At 47.6% G+C, this 18,697-nt stretch overlaps 2 protein-coding genes and 1 pseudogene across 2 annotated transcripts in view; 2 read left to right on the top strand and 1 right to left on the bottom strand.

Moving 5' to 3' along the window:
* Positions 1 to 11,783, top strand: part of MYBPC2 (myosin binding protein C2) — a 59,950-nt gene extending 48,167 nt beyond the window's left edge. The window contains 7 exon segments of the mRNA XM_066629281.1: positions 462 to 550; positions 1,491 to 1,686; positions 4,531 to 4,670; positions 5,546 to 5,705; positions 6,821 to 6,957; positions 8,441 to 8,627; positions 11,773 to 11,783. Of these exon segments, the coding sequence (XP_066485378.1) occupies positions 462 to 550; positions 1,491 to 1,686; positions 4,531 to 4,670; positions 5,546 to 5,705; positions 6,821 to 6,957; positions 8,441 to 8,627; positions 11,773 to 11,783 (920 nt within the window).
* A 2,097-nt stretch (positions 11,784 to 13,880) lies between these two features.
* GARIN5A (golgi associated RAB2 interactor 5A) lies at positions 13,881 to 18,029 on the bottom strand. The gene is made up of 3 exons (XM_066629282.1): positions 17,946 to 18,029; positions 15,819 to 15,997; positions 13,881 to 14,124 (listed from the first exon to the last, which is right to left on the bottom strand). Exons 1-3 carry the CDS (start codon positions 18,027 to 18,029, stop codon positions 13,881 to 13,883), a joined length of 507 nt encoding a protein of 168 aa, XP_066485379.1.
* Positions 15,118 to 15,232, top strand: LOC136655035 (5S ribosomal RNA; annotated as a pseudogene).
* Positions 18,030 to 18,697: the final 668 nt, after the last annotated feature.

An 18,697-nucleotide genomic window follows, 5' to 3' on the forward strand; every position in this document is an offset into this window, starting at 1 on the left:
TGGGCCCAGTGGCAGTTGGCACAGGGCTGTGGTGCCAAAGGACACACAACGCCGCTGCATCCCTGGGTGCTAGGAAAGCTTCAGATTGGGCTGCCTGGGACTTTATTTCATGTTTCTGCTTAAAAGTTGCAATTGAGATGGTAGTTGTTCACATAAAGGGGAGACCTTCTACCCCTCCGTCTCTGTGGAGCAAACTCTATTTGCCGGCTGTTGATTGCCACCCAAATGGCCACACTGAATTGAATTGGAAACAGGAAGTGACAACACACTGAACTGGGTCTGAGACCCCTATTACACCGATTCTGTAATATTTATTTAGTGCCAACAGTAAGCTAGGGATGTTCAAAGCCTCTGGATATGAGCCCAGAGGGCCTACTGTACGACCCATATTTCGCTCTCCCACTGATCCCTGTTGCCTTCCAATTTTTTAAATCCCTCCCACTTGCTCTCCCTCCGTGCAGAACAGCCCAAGATCCGTCTGCCTCGCCACCTGCGACAGACATTCATCAGGAAAGTCGGGGAGCAAGTGAACTTGGTGATCCCTTTCCAGGTGAGTGACCAGCCAGGAAAATTCATAGCATTGGAATTTGCGGTCAAGGACATTGGTGGGAGAAGTTGATAACCCTGAAATCCCACACAGCTAAGAGTAAGGTAGCCCTCTGAAGATGACAGTACGTGAGGATTCATGGGTGGGTGAGCAGCTCAGGGCCTCCGAGAGGAATTTTATCAGGGGGTATAAAGTTTATTTTGGGCCCCTTCCCAAAGGGAGGTGGGAGGGTGAAATGGGAGTGACTGGCAATGGGGGTGGATAAAACAGGGCAGAATGGTGACAGTCAGAAAAATCTCTGGATCCCAAGTCTACCAGACTTCCCAATGTGGGAAGTCTGGTAGACCTGGCCTCCTGGTCATCTTTTGTTCTCCACAAGGCCAGCTGAGATCCCAGGAAATTTCCAGATCCCCTCCTTTGGCACCCAGCGCCCCTTTTTGACCCAGGCCCAGGTATGATGTACCCCTTGAATCCCCCTTCCAGAGGTCCTGGAGCAGCCCATTTAGTACAACAGTCTGGACACCATGACTAAGAAGGCCTGTCCTGCATGCCCACAAGCTGTACCTCAGATGGCAGTGCAAAACAGAGCAGGGCTGTCTCTGAAGACTGGAGCATGTAGGGGTGATTCATGGGTGGACATAGTCCTTTTCAGGCTTTAAAGGCCAAAACCAGGATGGAAGTCCTGAGGCCTTAAATTATTTGGGAGTTAGCAGGTGTGGAGTAAGGAAAGGGGACTTTAGGAAGCTTTTGTTGGGGACCCGGTATGAAACTGTGGTTGACATAGGGCCTAGGAAGCTCATGAAATAGAATGCTGAGAAAAGGCTTCAAGCATGGGGAAAGGCCTCAAGCATGAAATAGTATGGCTCTTGGAGGGGGAGGGAGGGAGGGCCATTGCTAGAATGAAGGCCTCTGGTACCAGTGCTGAGTGTTTTACCAACTCCAGGGGAAACCCCGACCTCAAGTTACATGGTCAAAGGATGGGAAGCCTCTGGACCCCAAGGAGATCCATATCCGCACCTCAGACCTAGACACCATCCTCTTCATCCGCTCCGCTGCCCGGCATCATTCAGGTCACTATGACCTCTCAGTTCAGATTGAGAACATGATAGACAAAGCCACCATCAAGATCCGTGTTGTGGGTAAGAAAGGACTGTCCTCCACCCCAACTTTGGGAATTCCACAGCTGTGACAGCAAATTTGCTTTTATTTTTTTAATAGACGAATCCATGAGCAAGTCCAGCCCCACTTCTACTTTCAGCCCCACTTCCTGTTCATATGCATCCAGAACCCCTCCCTGCCTTAGCTACACTTTTCCTGACACTCTTCATACATCCATGCATACCCCACCAATAACTCTCCAGGCTCATTCTCTCCCTCTCCAGCCCTTTGGAATCATCTCCACGGCCATGCCAGTCAGCCCAGGACTTGAATTATGGGAAAAAACATAATGTTGGTGGTGCCAGGATGTTGGAATGGCTTGGGAGTTAGACTTGCCATGATGCCTACCACTCACAGTCTTTGACTCAAGCCGTCTCCCTACAACTGGCACTCTGGTAGCTGATTCTTGCATTTGTTTGAATCTTGGACCAGCCCTGGACTACTACATGTACATATGCTGTTGGAATAAGATTCAGGAAGATACAGGTTCCTCATTCAGCCATGACGCTTCCTTGGGTGGCCTTGGGCCAATCACTATCTCTCAGCCTCACCTGCCTCACAGGGTTCTGTGAGGACAAGAGGAAGGGAGGAATCATGTACACCACCCTGAGCTTCTTGGAGAAGCGGAGGTATAAACATGTGAAAAATAATGAATAATGAAATTACTGGTTAGGTTCCAGGAGTCTGTACATAAGTTCAAACATGCATAGTTCGAAACCTCCATCTCTTGCCCGCCCAGTACTATCGTGCCTGTGAGAATGCACAGCCAAAGGACATATTGTATGTGTGCAAAAGTGCCAACCCAGCCATGTATAACTTGGACATCCTTAACTTGGGGATCCAGTGTGATGAAATCCATGAGCCCTACCCCCTGATCCCTCGTCCACCAAATTTTCACAAGTCACGTCCTCCCATCGCCTTGTAAAAGAGTTTTGTATGGACCCAGTCCCACAACTGTGAGCAATGACCCAGTCCCACCATGCTGAGATTTGACCCTAATTATATCTTTTCAGATACACCCACATCCCACAACATCCCCTCTTCCTCTAGAAGAGTTGTGTTCTCTCCATTCTGACATAGCAGAGTCTGTCTGTGGAGGGGGGCTGCAGAGCTGTTAGGCAAGGGGAAACAAAACTGGGGGAAGAAATGGGGAAACGGCTCTGGGAGGGAAGCTGTAGGATGCTGCCTGTAGGATGCAGGGAGTGGCTTGGCAACTAGAGACCGAGGGTGGGAGATGGGCCAGGCTCTGCCCTCCCTTTCCTCTTCTCTCCTCATTGCAGCTGCTAAACTGTTAATAAGCCTTAATCCCACCCTGCTCCACCAGTCTCCTTTCCCCTCCGTGGGAATCCTCCATGCCCCAGCTCACACGCCTGGCATGAGAAGTGAGATGGAGACAACAGAGTTGGCATTGAGCTACAGCAGCCTCCTGCTGGCTGAATGCTGAAGTGAAGAGATGCTGACTTTGGGAGTGGGGCCCTTCCTGGAGTGACTGGGTGACAGCTGTCCCTTTCCCCCTACCTCAAAGGGGTTCTGTCTCTCTCCCATTTTGGGGGGGGGGGACATTATCTCACCTCTGCACCCACTTCCTGCCACATGAAACTCACCTTCCTTTTCTTGGCGCTGGGCACCCATCTGCCCTCCCCCCAAACTCTCTCTGTCTTTTTTCTCTTACCAGCTTCCCCCTTCCCTCATCTAGAAAAGAGAGAGTGAGATCAAATTCTGCCATTCTATATTTAATCTTCCTTGATGGGTTAAGCCAGATGCCAGTCCTCCCAGCACTGCTGGAAAAAACCGCTAACATTCCCCCTTTCCAGACGCGTTTCTCTGATCAGCTGCCTCTAATCCCCGTTTGCCTGGCGGAATGTTTGAAGTGAAATTTAGCGTCTTCTAAGGGGCTTCCGGGAATCTGCCTTTGAAGAGGAATCTATTTGAGAAGGGGCCTCCGTCAGCGTTGCCCAGCACCCTTCCCAACCTTCACTGTGCCACTGGGCAGGGCTGGGCTTCCATGAAGGGGTGCGTGTGCAGTGTGGCAGAATGGTAGGCTGGCATCCCTTATCCAGAATTTTGAAATCCAAAGTATTCCGAACACCGTAACTTTTTAAAGCGCCAACGTGACATCCCGGGTGGAAAATTCCACAGCTGACCTCATGTGGCAGGTTGCACAAAATGTGCAAAATTATTTTAAAATATTGTATAAAATTATCTTCAGGCTATGTGCATAAGGTGTGCGTAAGGTATTTTATATGAAAATAAATGAATTTTGTGTTGCGACTTGGGCTCTATCCCCAAGATATCTCATTTGGTATATGCAAGTATTCCAAAATACAGAAAAATCCAATATCCCAAACACTTCTGGTCCCAAGCATTTTGAATAAGGAATACCCAACCTATAGTTCCATGCATCTAGGGATAAAATCACATGGAACTCCTGAATAATCTACTCCAGGGGTTTTGCAAGCAATTGTGGGGTATGGGGCGCAATCCTAACCCACTTTCCAGCACCGACATAAGGGCAATGCAACTTATGGATAAGGGAACAAACATTGCTGTACCTTGAGGAGGCCTCCACGACTGCCCCGCAACTGCAGGATGCAACACATGCCCCACTGGCACAACTAGGCCAGTGCTGCAAAGTTGGTTAGGATGCACCCTCAGTCTCTCAACACATATTCCATCCCTGTTACCGATGCTGAAGGCATTGTAAGCACATGGATCCTGTTGAGCTAGGGAGAGGCTCCATTTACCATTTGGAGTACAGTAATGTACTATTGCCTGCCTTCCCATTCCATAGCAATGCAACCCTTTGCTTCCCATTTCCCTTGCAGAGAAACCAGGACCAGCACATAACGTGATGGTGAAGGAGGTGTGGGGTTTCAATGCCTTAGTGGAGTGGGAGCCTCCCAAAGATGATGGGAACTCGGAGATCACAGGCTACACCATCCAAAAAGCCGACAAGAAGACCATGGTAAGGTGATTCCTTTTCCCTGTTGAGCTGCCTCAGCAAAGAACATCCAAATCCAGCAATAAGCTGGGCTTGTTCCTCACTCCTGCTGAGAAGATGTGCTTGTGTGGTTACCTGGAGACATTGTTGGTTGGCAACCTTCAGTCTCGAAAGGCTATGGTATAAGCCTACAGCACCCGATATTCCCAGGCGGTCTCCCATCCAAATACTAACCAGGCCTGACCCTGCTTAGCTTCTGAGAATCAGACAAGATTGGGCATGTGCAGGATAACAGTGAGATGGTTGAAATGGAGCAGATTTTTTTTGCCAGATCCTATATTAGTGACCCTGATTGAGTCTGTATTCGTGTGAATGTGTTCGACTGCTGGTTTATTGCTGATGCTGTCAGGGAAAGCAATCCTCTCCCATTGTAGGGTTCATCTTTCCTCCGTGGCAGTCCAGTGTTTAAAATCCCATTTAGTTACAGCTGGAAGATTGGGCAGTAGCTGTGCCAAGCCTGCTGCTGTGGAAGCAGCATCAAATGATATAAATGGTGATTCTGGGGGTAACTGCTGGGAAGAAAGTACCCCTTGTCAGATTTACATAGGAAGCTGCTTTATACTGTCAAATCCTTGATCAGTGTAGCACAGCATGGTTTATTTTGACTGGCAGTGGCTCCCCACTTCACATTGGGGTCTTTTCCCAACCTTTTCCCATTGGGGCTGTGTCACATACATATGTGAGCAATGCATCCTTTGTCCCCATTGCACAGTACATGAGTGGTGCTAAGCACATTTACTAGTAGGACATCTCGGAAGCTCAGCCCTGCCCACATTCTAGGTCTGCCCTTTCCCGTAACTGCTTCTCAGGCAGTATTTGGCCCTGCCTTCCTCCCCCAGGAATGGTTCACTGTGTACGAGCACAACCGTCTTCCACGCTGCACGGTGTCTGATCTCATCATGGGCAACGAATACTATTTCCGTGTCTACAGTGAGAACATCTGTGGCCTCAGTGAGAACCCCGGGCTCTCCAAAAACACTGCCTACATTCAGAAAGCTGGTAAGTGCTGAGACAGATTTAGACCTGGCTTTCTCCCAGGTTCTGGGTCTATAGGAGTTTAGCATAAGTGTTTGGGAGAATTCCAAGCCCAAAGAGGAGCAAATACATGGCCTCTTTCATAATGTGGTGTTTGATGAGCTACATAAGAATGACTCTGCTGCGTCAGGGTCCATAGACCAGCTGACCAGGGTCCAATAGACCAGCTTCCTCACTGAGGTCAGCCAGATGCTTTTGGGTTCTCCTGCCCACCCTTGGCTTTGCACAGCTCCAGATGGAGCCATTTCCCGGGCCAGGGCTACACATGTTCAGGGGAGGGGTGCGAATGCACAGACGTGGTGGCATAATTGCGTCACCCAGCCCTGGATTCCCACCCCCAGCTATGTTGCTGATTTGCAGGGTCTGCATCAACAGATTTGACGAATTGTGGGTGCTGACTCCATGGCTGGAAGGCCTCAGAGGATCTCTGGATGCGATCAGAAATCCCTTCCAGTTGCATCCAGGAGGTCTTCTGATATAGAACACCTGCCAGAGCCTTCTCAAAAGCATTTCCAGTGTGGTGAAAAACTAGGAGTGCCTTTCAGAAGGCTCTGGCAGGCCTTCGGAGGTGTGGGGTGGTCGTGCGCAGCCTTCCCGTGCCTCAGAAGGCCTGCCGGAGCCTTCTGAAAGATGCTTCTGGTTTTTATGGTCAGGCCTCTCCACGGACTTAATTATCCGTGGAATTCTGTATCCGTGCAGGGGGAGAGGGTCCTGTAATGGATCTCCCACAGATACCAAGGGCCCACTATAGTTTCCTTCTGTTGCTTCCTGGCACCTGGTATTCAGAGACATACTATGTCTGAATTTGGAGGTAGCAGATAGTCATCATGACTAGAAGCCATTGAATTGGTCTATACCAGAAGTTGTGGATTCTGTAGGTTAGGAAGGCCGAAGTAGACAGGCATGGGGCCAAGTGGGCTGGAGCAGCAGATCCAGATGAAAGACATGATTCTAGGGTATTCTTGGAGAAGGAGAGTGAGGGGGGTCTATACTGTAGGGGGAGGGACTGTGATCTAGTGCTGCCTGGTTCTCTGGAATCTGCCAATGGAACTTCCCTTGTCTTGCCTTTTCTACTCCAGGATTAATCACCAAACAATTTAATTACAAGGAACATGACTTCAGCATGGCCCCCATGTTCTTGACACCACTGATAGACCGGACAGTGGTGGCAGGATATACCACCGCTCTGAACTGTGCTGTGAGGGGGCACCCCAAGGTAAGTGCTGAGATGGAATAAGATGTTGGGAGGGACTGTATAGAGAGAGGGGAAAGGAATGCAAGATAACTAAAAGGAGGAAAAAGAGGAAGTTCGGGTGGAGAAGGAGGGTCAACCAACAGGTGGTAGCATTTTAAAAATGGGAATTAAAAATGAACATAAAATAAAGACACGATTGTTATAAAAGAGAAAATAAAATCATCTTCTAATCGATGCAAATAATCATGGTTACAGAAATGGGAAGTTCTCTTCGTACATCATGGACAACAGGCTCTCAATACCTCTATTATAGAATGATACTGTGCAGATTGTTTTTGATATACAGTACTGTTGATTTAGAGCCCAATCCTATGCGTGTCTACTCAGCAGTAAGTCCCATTATAGTCAATGGGGCTTGCTCCCAGGTAAATGTGCCCTATGCTTTAAAAAACTATTCCTTTTTTTTTTTTCTAAGTTCCATTCTTGTTTTCCAGTGTTTTACAGACATCAGTGTAATGAATATATGGCAAAAGATTTGAGGTTAATAGCATTCCTAAAGTCTCATTAATCACAGTGACAATCATTTTGTGAAATTATTTGGCTCTGGTGCACTGACAATAGGGGTCACCTTTGCCATCTGCACTATACCAGCATCTACTCTTATCAGTTTCTTATCTCTGCTGTAGTTTGCTCTTGTAAGATACAATAGCTATCCAGTCTCCTGCTTCCCACCCAGTCATTCACCCATCCATCCACTCTTCCTGGGTTGGCTCCCAACTCCTTATTTTTCTTGTAAAACAAATAGGGAAGGTAGAGAGCATTGCAAGAGGAGTCTGTGGATTTGGAGCAAGGTTGCTTAACCCTTCCTGCACTAGCTGGTTGTGCCCTACAGATCTTCTTCCCCTGGCCACTTTAACTGATACTTTTCTAGCCAGCCAGTAAACAAAGCTGGGGGAAATGTGGCCTCAGGATGGGGGACATTTGCAGGGGAGAATTCATGAGCATGAAAAGGGTTAAGCACCTATATCACCTGCCGGCAGAGAAAAAATGTTGGCTGACTTAGGGCGCAGTCCTAACTTGCGTTAGAAACAGGCAGCTTGCACTGTATCCAGCACAAGTTTGGGTCCATTTGAGGCTTGACTCAAGGCAAGGGGAAACTTTTCCCCTTATCCCAGGGTGAGCCACAGCAGCCCCAATGGGTCTACTTGAATCTGCGCCACCTGATGAGGTGGCACAAATCCGAGCAGCCTGGGACAGCCCTGTCCACCCGCTTTTCTGATTATCACCTGATTTTCTGATTTCATACCCCCCCAACCCGTTTTTATGAGGTTTGTTCACTTCTCTAATTTCTGGTTGAAACTGGGCTTGTTTTGGGGCATTTGCAAGTAGATGTCGCAATTCACAGTCCACAGCAGGGTGCTTTGGGGATGCCTTTGGGCAGGGGGTATGATGATTAGGATGTCTGGATCCCTTGCCAGTATTTCCTTCCTTTGATTTCTCTTAGCCCAAGGTGATCTGGATGAAGAACAAAGTGGACCTCAGTGGGGACCCCAAGTTCCTGCAGAAAAACAACCAAGGGGTGCTGACCCTCAACATCCGCAAGCCCAGTCCTTTCGACAGTGCCACTTACTCCTGCAAGGCCATCAATGAACTGGGCGAGGCCATTGCAGAGTGCAAGCTGGAGGTCAAAGGTAACTTATGGGGAAAAAAGGAGATGGGCTGAAATGGATATTTCGAAGTTTGTGAGACTTCCTGCATTAGACTACACCCTTAATTTTCAAAGCATGTTCTCTTGTATGCTACAAGAGAAATCCCCCCTTTTCGGAAGTTTGCTCATTCCTCTAATTTCTGGTTGAAACTTAGCATGTTGTGGACAAGGTGACCAGATGTCATAACCTAGTCAAGGTACCCCAAAATGTAGGACATCCAAGAAAAATGTAGGACATGACAAAATAAAATATAAAAATACTTGATTTCAAGTGGTTAGTTTAAACACTATATTACTTACTATTAAATATAAAACTATATTACATATAATTTATTAATTACAAGAAGGCTACGTGCTTCCTGCAGGGATCCACTCATAGGGAAAAGGAGGACATTTACTGGTAAGTTCTTTTCCAGGACACAGGACTGAAAAAGAGGACATGTCTTGGGAAAAGGCCTGGTAACCTGATATACAGCTTATTTAAGAGTTCTGTTCCTGTTCAGTTCCATCAGAACTTTTTTAATGAATGGGTCAGGTTCTGAAAAAAGTAATATAACAGGGTTTACTTTGATTCCTACCCTGCTTAATAGGGTGGTGATTGTGATGTGGGTTGTCAGATTTTGGCTGTAGCCTTAAATTAGTGGTTCACAACCTATGGTCTGTGGACCACAGGTGGTCCGCAAGACCCTGAGAAGTGGTCCATGAGGTTTCAGAAAACAAAGATAACACATTTGCCTGCTCCAGCGCAGGTTTGGATTGCGCCCTTTATCACTTTCAGCATCTCTCCGAGCTTCCCTGTGGACCACTGAAGTGTCAGATGCAGCTGTAGTGGTCCATTTCCACCCTCTCTGGTGGTCTATGGGGGGAGCACTTACTCAGCAAAACACTCCCCCAGGGACCACCAGAGAGGGTGGTGAATGGATCACCCAAAGCCTCTTTCCAGTGTCTTGCCAAATGCTACCCCATGGATTACCAAATTTTATTTTATTTTTTTGTGCAGGGGGGCTTGGTGGCTTGCATGTGATGCACAACGATTCTAATTTTTTCATCAGTGGTCCACAGAATCCTAAAGGTTGGGAACCACTGCTTTAAATGGTGCAACGGGGATGAAAGTGATGGAACTGGCAGAAGTCGCAGTGGTTGTTGGATCTGAAAATATTTAAGTACATTTGCATCACATCTTCCTCCAATCACAGAACTCAAAGTGGCATACATGCTTTCACGCAGCCACCCATCCAGACATTAACTACATACATTCCTGCTTAGCTTTAATAAGGGTAACCTAGCAAGTGTCCCCAATATAATATGTATAATTTCTCATGGTAAATATTTCAACTTCGTTGTACTGAGACAATGTACATGAAGGAGAAATTAGAAGGAACCTCTTCCCCCAATGGAGGTATTTTTAATTGGACTAATGTATCAGTGTTTAAGTATGCAAGATGAAGTGACAAAGAATTCTGAGTAACTTGGAAGTCTGCGTATTTTTAAAACATTACCTAACCTATTGCATAGGGCAAAAGCCACATTACATTTTACAATCAGGGCTATGCATACTGCAGTGCAGATCAAGATCCTGCTGTCAGGCAATCCAGATTCTGCATCTACAAAAATTCTTCTTCAGCCTGTATATATTATACCAATCAAGGACATTTATGTTTCTTATTTTGCATAATTGTTTCTGCTGCTGCTTTTGATGGGAAGGACGGAGAGCTATAGAAGGCACTGAAATGCCACCTCTGACTACTTAAGAGCCGGATCCTATCCAAATTTCTAGCACTGGTGCAGTCGCAATGCAGCCCTGTGATAAGGGAACATTTGTTCCCTTACCTTGAGGTGGCCTTGTACATGACCTGTTGGGGCAGCTGCATCAGTGCTGAAAAGTTGAATAGGACTGGACCCTGATCCAGGGAAGCTCTTGCAGGAACCTCTCAGGATAAGTCATCTTATCCTGTCTACTGAGACTGCAGCAAATGTTGCCTGCATACTTTCAAGCATATCCTTGCAAGCGTAAGGACTAGAAACTTGTGTCCCCCCCCCCCCCAATGAAAGCTGAGCTTCTTAGGAAACTGAATTTTGCACTCAGTACTCCATCTGCATAGTCCTTGCCATAGACTCATGTTGCCTACCCTCTGAAACTGTAATCTTTAAAGCATATAGATGACTCTTTGTTCCAGGACAGGAAAACACACTGGGGAGCTGGGATACTTCCTGCAGCATGTTTCCATTGGATCAACAATGACAAAGAGAGAGGCAGACTATACTGGCTTCAAGGATAGGTTTTAGTGGCATACCATGCAGTTCTGTGACATGCATTGATTAAAAGCTAACAAACAAGATAGACCTGGAAAAAAGTGTTCCTTAAAAGAAACAAATCCAGTTTAAAATCAAATGTATTGGCTGAAGACAGTGGTGTGTTGTGATGTGTTGATGTAGGTCAGCGGTCTCCAAACCCTGGCCCAGGGCCCAGATGTGGCCCGTGGAGAGCCTCTATCCGGTCTGAGGCCATCAGACCATACTCTGATCCCCTGAGAGCCTCTGGCCCAGTTGACCAAACACAACCAGAGTTGTGCTTGTGGGGTGGGGGAATGGGGGTCCATTTAAGTGTGTGTGCTTTATTTTTTGGGCTGTGTTGGTGCTTGGAGAAATCCTGGACATTTGAGCCCATTCATTCTTTTCAGTCATTCATCTAAGTCCCATCTCTAATGTATTTATTTAAATTTTATATTTAATTTTTTTTTTCTGGTCCTCAACACCGTGCCAGATATTTGATGCGGCCCTTTGGCCGAAAAGTTTAGAGACCCCTGATGTAGGCAAGCAGAAGGGTAGGCACATACTTATATCCATCCTGTGCATTCTTCACTCTAAGGTGCACAGCCATGCACCTCCAAACCAAGCTCTGCTCAGCGCTTGCAGATGTTCGGTGATGGCTTCATTACCGAAAGTCCAGAAGTAGTGTTGCAACACCGCTCAGTTATGAAAGGAGTCTACATCAGTGCAGGGAACACTGCTTCTGTTTGGATGAATGGGGTGTGTGTCATGGGGGGGGGGGAAAGAACCCCTTTTCTACTGAGAGTAAGCCATCTGACATTCCTCCTTGATACCCTCTTTCTCTTTTTCCTCCATAGCACCCCAGTAATCTTGTTGCCACAGTTGCCAAGACTGGAAGAGGTGAGTAAACACACACACACACACACACACTCCCCTGTATACCACTTTCCTATGTGTGCGTAATGGTGTAATGTATGCCATGGTGTATTTCAAGGCAAAATGAAATATCCCTGTCGACCCAGAAGCAACTGGGATTTGGGTGGAAAAATATGCCACAGAGCAGGATTGTGCCTTGGGGAAAAGGGGCTGGTTAAATAAAGGGGCTTGGGGGAAAAGGGACTGGTGTGAGGTGTATCTGGGAAGCTGGGGGTTTGGTGCCAGGTTTAGCTGTAATCAAATGGAGGGGAAAAGAGCCTCATGGCAGAAGATAAGGCTGAATCTGGGAAGAACATACAGAAACCATATTTTGAAAGGGGGGAGGTCTGAGTATGGAAGGCATGAACAGGTGATCTGCCATTTTAGCCTATCCCTCCCCCACTGATTCCTGTTCTGTTTCTCCCACAGCTTACAGTAGCCCCCTTCTTTTCTCCATGGTGTCCCTTCCCACCGTGTGCTGATGCTAATGGGGGGCGGCGGCATAGAAGCGTACGTCTCCCTCCCCTGAAAAAGCCACACATATCGTACTTGGATAGAAGGAACTACCACAGACTGGCGAGCTTCCTCCCCACCCCTCCTCCAACCTCGTATCTGTCTGTGTGTTCGTCTGGTTGGCTGTTGTGTCAATAAAGTGATCTTGATGGGATTATCTATGTGCCTATCTTTTTGGAAAGGGGTGCAGTCCTGAAACAGTGGTGGGGGAAGACCCAGGGACAGCTGTGGAGGTAGAGGAGGGAGGCTGGTTTGAGGAAATGTGTCAGAAGATCAGCTGAGCAGGAAACGTTTGTGTTCATTGATTTTATTGGGGGATGGGGTGGGCTGGGGGGATTGTCTCCTCCCTGGGAGGGTTGCAGCATCTTCACACGGGGAGGAACAATGTCCAAGACCGGGAAGACTGTCTGGGAGGGCAACATTGGTCTCTATTCGTTTGTGGGGACAGATATGATGATCCTCAGTTGCTCCAAGGCTTTTCTTCCTGGGGAACATACTCTCTATTCCTCCTGTTGCAGGGAACAGAGAGAGAGAGGGAGAGAGAGACCTCTTTTAGACATTCAGTGCCCTTTGAAGTGTTGGTGTGTCCCTGAACCTAATTGCTTCTAGCCCGAGCAGAACCTGTTGACTATCCTGCCTGGATTGCTGGTTTGCTGAGCATGAGGTTCTTCACCCCAGATTCTCCCAGACTACCCATAGCCTATGATGAATGTTCTGGGTTTCTGTCCTCTTTTTTTTTTTTTTTTTTTTGCCTATTTTTCCTTATTTTTGGACACTTCCCAGAAACTCCTGTGAAAGTTCAGCAGTCTAAAAGCAACTGGGACGTGAAGCAGCCTTTGTCTTTTGTTTGTAACACCATTACTCTCAGCCCTGTTCTTTTGTAGATGTGGGTCCTTCTCCCTTTCTGGAGTAGAAAAGCTCCTACTGAGACGGGCATGTGCTGACTGACTGGGCAGCCAAACCTGTCTGTCTGTCTAAATGCGGTGGGATGGAGTGGCCAGGTGGGTTCCACTTTTCCATTCAGGTAACTGTAATACACCATTAAACATAGGTTACTGCTGTTCAAGCACAAGGATACTCCTGTATTTTTCTGCCAGATCTGCTATAATACACAGTGTTGGTTTGTGGAAGGCACCCCCCCCCCACTTACCCTCCAGTAAGAGCAGGGACCAAGATTCCTGGAACAATATAGCTAGCAATTCAGACTGTATTTCTGGCTAGACATGTTCAGGAATTAATTTTTTTTGTTGCCCTTTTGACTCTAGGCCAGCTTGCAAACTTCACCCGTTTTGCTAAGTGTTGGGGGTGTGTGTGTGTGAGCTTTGCTCTTGGGTAGCTTCCTGTTTTCCTATACTGGGTGCTGGTGGTCACTGTATCCATTAGATCAAGCTCCTGGCAAATGGAATTCTGGCCCTCCCACTCACGGTGCATCATCAGTCCCAGGAACTGGAATGTATCACAGTTCTTTGGGTGACTTGCAAGTCACGGGCAAGGACTCTCAGCTCCTGGGTACTTTGGGGGCAGCAGCCTTACTCACCTATGAGTTCTTCCTCAGGTTTTGATGGCAGCAGTCCGCTGTCTCCTCATAGGCGAGGGGAGCATCACTGCGGTAAAAGCGAAGGCGGTAGAGTAGGCGTATCCACTGCCCAAAGATTTCATCCAGCTTGAGGGGATGAGCCAGAAGTTGTAGATAGAAGGTACGGCCATTGGCCAATCGTATTTTGAGCTGGTGTCGTGACTCGTCGTGAATGTAGATCCGAGCAAATTTCAAAGGCACAAGCCTGGTAGATCGGAAAAAGGGATATGTGTGAGTTGCAGTAGATCAGCAAAGTGTTCCTAGCTCCTAATTCTGTAACAAGAGCAAATACAGTTGCAAGTTTTAAAAAAGTAAAACAAAACAATCTGCTATGGTTGCCTGTATACTAATTGCTTTTCACTTGGCCTCACTGTTCCTTACCTGTAAGACAGGATTATTCACTGGTGGTGCCTTTGACCAGATCTGTGTGTTGTTTTGTTGGCCAGTTTAGAGTTCCATGTCAGAATCTTGGATCTAAAGTAACTCAGATCAGTGGCATAGGCAAGTCCTCTAGTACCCAGAGGCACAAAAATTTTTAGCACCCCACCTGGGATGTTAATACCTCCAGGGGCCAGATGCCCAGAAACCTCCCACCGTGTGTTCGGAAGGTCTGTTGGAGGTCTTCCAGTTTCTGTGGAGACTGGAAGTGCTTTTCTAAGGCCTCTGGCAGCCCTTCTAAAGCCCAGTGAGGCCATGTGTGACCTCCGTGGGCCTCAAAAGGTCTGCTGGAGGCCCTCGCCTATCTTGGGACCTGCTGTTGGGGGTGCAAGTTTGCATCACCTACAGGCATGGTACCTGGGGCAATGTACCACCCTCCCCTCCAGCTATGCTACTGACTCAGATGTAATTGGCCCTTGAACAAGCAGGCCATCCCAGGATATGGCTGATAGGGTGCCGTAGGTTATAGATTCTGTTCCCCAAGCTATCATTTTCCTCCATCCTAAACTGCTCTTTTATACCTGATTCCCACTGTTGACCTTGGGCAGGGGTCCCCAAACTTTTTGGGAGCAAAGGGGTGAGGGCAGCAATGTGATCCCCAAGATCACGCAGCTTCTGAGAGGCAAGGGTTTTTTTGTTTTTTGTTTTACTTGCATATAAAAGCAGCAGGCCTCCATGAGGTGCGGGGAGCCCTGTGGATACTAAAAATAAACAATCACATACCACTTTGCGATCACAAAACTGGAAGTGGTTTGCAATAGCTTATTTTTTACCCTGCGCATGCCCGATCTCGTCTGATCTCGGAAGCTATGCAGGGTCAGGCCTGGTTAGTACTTGGATGGGAGACCGCCTGGGAATACCAGGTGCTGTAGGCTTATACCATAGTCTTTCGAGACTGAAGGTTGCCAACCATTTTTAGTATTTGGAGACTTGGGGAGCCCTGCAGAGGGTTAGGGTTAGGGTTAGCCCCCTGGAGGCTCCTGCCATCATATGTAAGTAAAAAAAAAAACAACCCTTCCTCCTAGAAGCAGCACTATCCTGGGGATTGCTTCACTGCCTTCCCCCTGCCCCTTAAGGGACCAGAGGCTGGGGCTTTCAGGCTGGGGTGTCATGATGCCCCAGTTTGAGAATCTCAGACCTTGGGGGTCCCAGTAGGGGAAAAAAATCAAGTAGATTCCACAAGGCTGAAGCATGCCCACCCCTCTGTACAACCACAAGCTGCAAGGCTTGCCCATCCAAGTGGAAGTCTGGAGAGAGACGCCTGCTCTCATCCCAGCTGCTTTGACACTCCTTCTCTTGAATTCACAGAGTGGGGGTGAGGGGTGAGGTGGAGCAGAAGAAGTCATGCAGCAGAGAGAAGAGCAGTAGGCTAAAGGCATTCCTATCCTCCCAAAGAAATGACCAAAAGTTCTGGGCCTCCCAAAAGTTAAATCACGTGGAGTTTCACAATAAGGGACTCACCCAAAGAGCTGCAATTCCTCTCCAGGCAAAGGAACCGCATCTGGGCAGTGGCAATGGCAGTGACCGGCGGTTGTGGCGGTTGGTCGTGCCAGCAACATGAGATCAGGCAGTTCTAGATTTGGGCTGGTGGCAGCAATGCCCATCGTGACCCGGTTGGCTACATCCCCTGTCTTGGTAACCTGAAAAAAAGAGACTCGCTTTGAAGGCTTCTTTACATGTTCGTTGTAACCATCACTGGAGCTGGCTTTGGGATGGCATCTATTTATTTATTTGTGTGATTCGTCTCACATCTGCTTTTCCACCCTGTTTTTGGTAAAAGGTGGCTTACAGGTGCAATTAAAATACTAAAAGTATAGCAAAAACTGCCATTAAATCATACAGTGTGTACGAGTCAGGAAGAGCTCCTGTGGAAGCTAATTCCACACTGCACCATCAAATGACCTTCTTGATGACTCTCAAGAAACCTGAGCGCAGCCCTATCCATGCTTGCTCGGAAGTCTGGTTTTGTTCAATGGAGCTTACTCCCAGGTAAGTGTGCATAGGACTATGCTGTTATTCTCCCTCATGCACGCACTCTAACTGTAAGTGTTGTGGGTTTGAAAGAAAGGGCGCAATCCTAATCAACTTTCCAGCACTGACCTAGCCGCAATGCAATTCCAAGGTAAGGTAACAAACATGCCCTTACCTTGAGGAGGCCCCCTTGAGTGCCTCCCCACTGCAGGATGTAGTGCACGCCCCATTGGCACAGCTGTGTCAGTGCTAGAAAGTTGGTTAAGACTGCACCCAAAGTATGACATTCTAGTTATTTGAACATTTGTCACTTCAGTCTTCACATTCAAGGATTTCTAAAATGGCTTACAATGGGAATTAAAAGCATGATGGCGACAACAATGAAAATATGAACTTCTTTTAAAAGTGAACAGCATCACCAGTGCAAGCAGCATTCGAATCCACTAATCCAAAAGGCCTGGGAAAATGAAAAGGCTTTCACCTGGCACCAAAGAGATGGCAAGCTTAGCACCAGGCAAATCTCCCTCGAGAGTGAGTGCCAAAGCCATGATGCCATCTCACCTCTAATTGCCAGAGAAGGGTCTCCAAGGCTTGATCCACAGTTGGGATTGGGGGGGGAAGAAGTGTTTCTTTATGAGCTATCTTTGTCGCCATTTTTGTAAATGGAAATGAGTTACCCAGACTGGACCCTTAGGATATGGCAGGATCAAATCTTTAAATAAAAACATTGCAGGGAAGAGCTGAGACTCAGGATTTTTAAAAACTGCAGATGCCAACTTAGAAAAGGGATTCCCCTGTCCTCATGCTGGAGGGAATGCCCACTGTGATACAGACTTGTGCCATCTAAAAATAATATGTGCTCCCTCCCCCCTTTAAAGCTATTGTCATACCGTAGGGTTTGCATCACACTGTGTGGGAGGACAGTGTGTCACCCCCATGATGGACCTCATCCCATGCAGAGGGTGGGTAAACGCCCAGGCAGTGGGTGTGGTGATGCACTATCACCCTGCCTTGCTGGCTTTTTTGGCTATAGCCCTTGATAGAATAGAGATATTTCTATGTGGTTTGTTTCATTGCATTCTGCATGAAATCACACATCGATTGATATATAACATGATGGTATAATTTGCACATACCGAGATTTTAAAAATTTGGCGAGGAGTGGTGTCACCCCCCTATGCATGTCACCTGGTGCAGTCCACACCCCCCTTGCAAGGCCACTGTTGTCGCACCAGTTTACATTGGTATTAATTGGTTAAAACTCATTTGATTAATTGACTAAGGGTCCAGTCCTATCCAACTTGCCAGTGCTGATGCAGTTGCAATGCAGCTTGGAGTTAAGGGACCATTCCCTTACCTTGCGGAGGCCTTCGTGACTGCCTCCCCACTGCAGGATGCAGTGCATGCCCTTCAGGCATGGCTGCATTGGTGCTGGAAAGTGGGATTGGGCTGAAATATTTCTTTAACTGGATGAAAGTCCTACTTGAATTACCATTTGCTGCCTTTCGGCAGAGCCCCAAATCTTCCATGCAAGGCACCTGCCTAATGGGACCTCTGGCCCTGTCTTGGATGCTAGGGTTCCCATTCTGTGTCCAACTCCCTTCCACAGTACCTCACCTGCATAAAATTGCTTTCAAACAGGGGACAGTCCTTCAGCACGCCATATTCCCCGCTGGCTAAGCACCTCCGCAGGTCCCCCATTCCCAAACTTGGGCATCTGCAGGGCACAAAAGGTATCCTGGCTACTGCAGCCTAGAACCTGTTGGGAGAACAAGAAGGGAAGCACCATGGGAAAGGTTGGCCTGGTTGTGAAAGTCCATTCTGGTCAACGGGTAGGCAAGTAGTCAAGACAGGGTGAACTTCTCTTAACAGAAGACCCTACCCTGCTCAGACTTGTGGCATCTCCTTCCTGGGAGCAACTCATAAGAACATAAGAACATAAGAACAGCCCCACTGGATCAGGCCATAGGCCCATCTAGTCCAGCTTCCTGTATCTCACAGCGGCCCACCAAATGCCCCAGGGAGCACACCAGATAAAAAGAGACCTCATCCTGGTGCCCTCCCTTGCATCTGGCCTTCTGACATAGCCCATTTCTAAAATCAGGAGGTTGCACATACACATCATGGCTTGTACCCCGTAATGGATTTTTCCTCCAGAAACTTGTCCAATCCCCTTTTAAAGGCGTCCAGGCCAGTCGCCATCACCACATCCTGCAGCAAGGAGTTCCACAGACCAACCACATGCTGAGTAAATAAATATTTTCTTTTGTCTGTTCTAACTTTCCCAACACTCAATTTTAGTGGATGTCCCCTGGTTCTGGTCTTATGTGAGAGTGTAAAGAGCATCTCCCTATCCACTCTGTCCATCC

Source organism: Tiliqua scincoides, chromosome 5 (assembly GCF_035046505.1).
Source record: "Tiliqua scincoides isolate rTilSci1 chromosome 5, rTilSci1.hap2, whole genome shotgun sequence".
NCBI lineage: Eukaryota > Metazoa > Chordata > Lepidosauria > Squamata > Scincidae > Tiliqua > Tiliqua scincoides.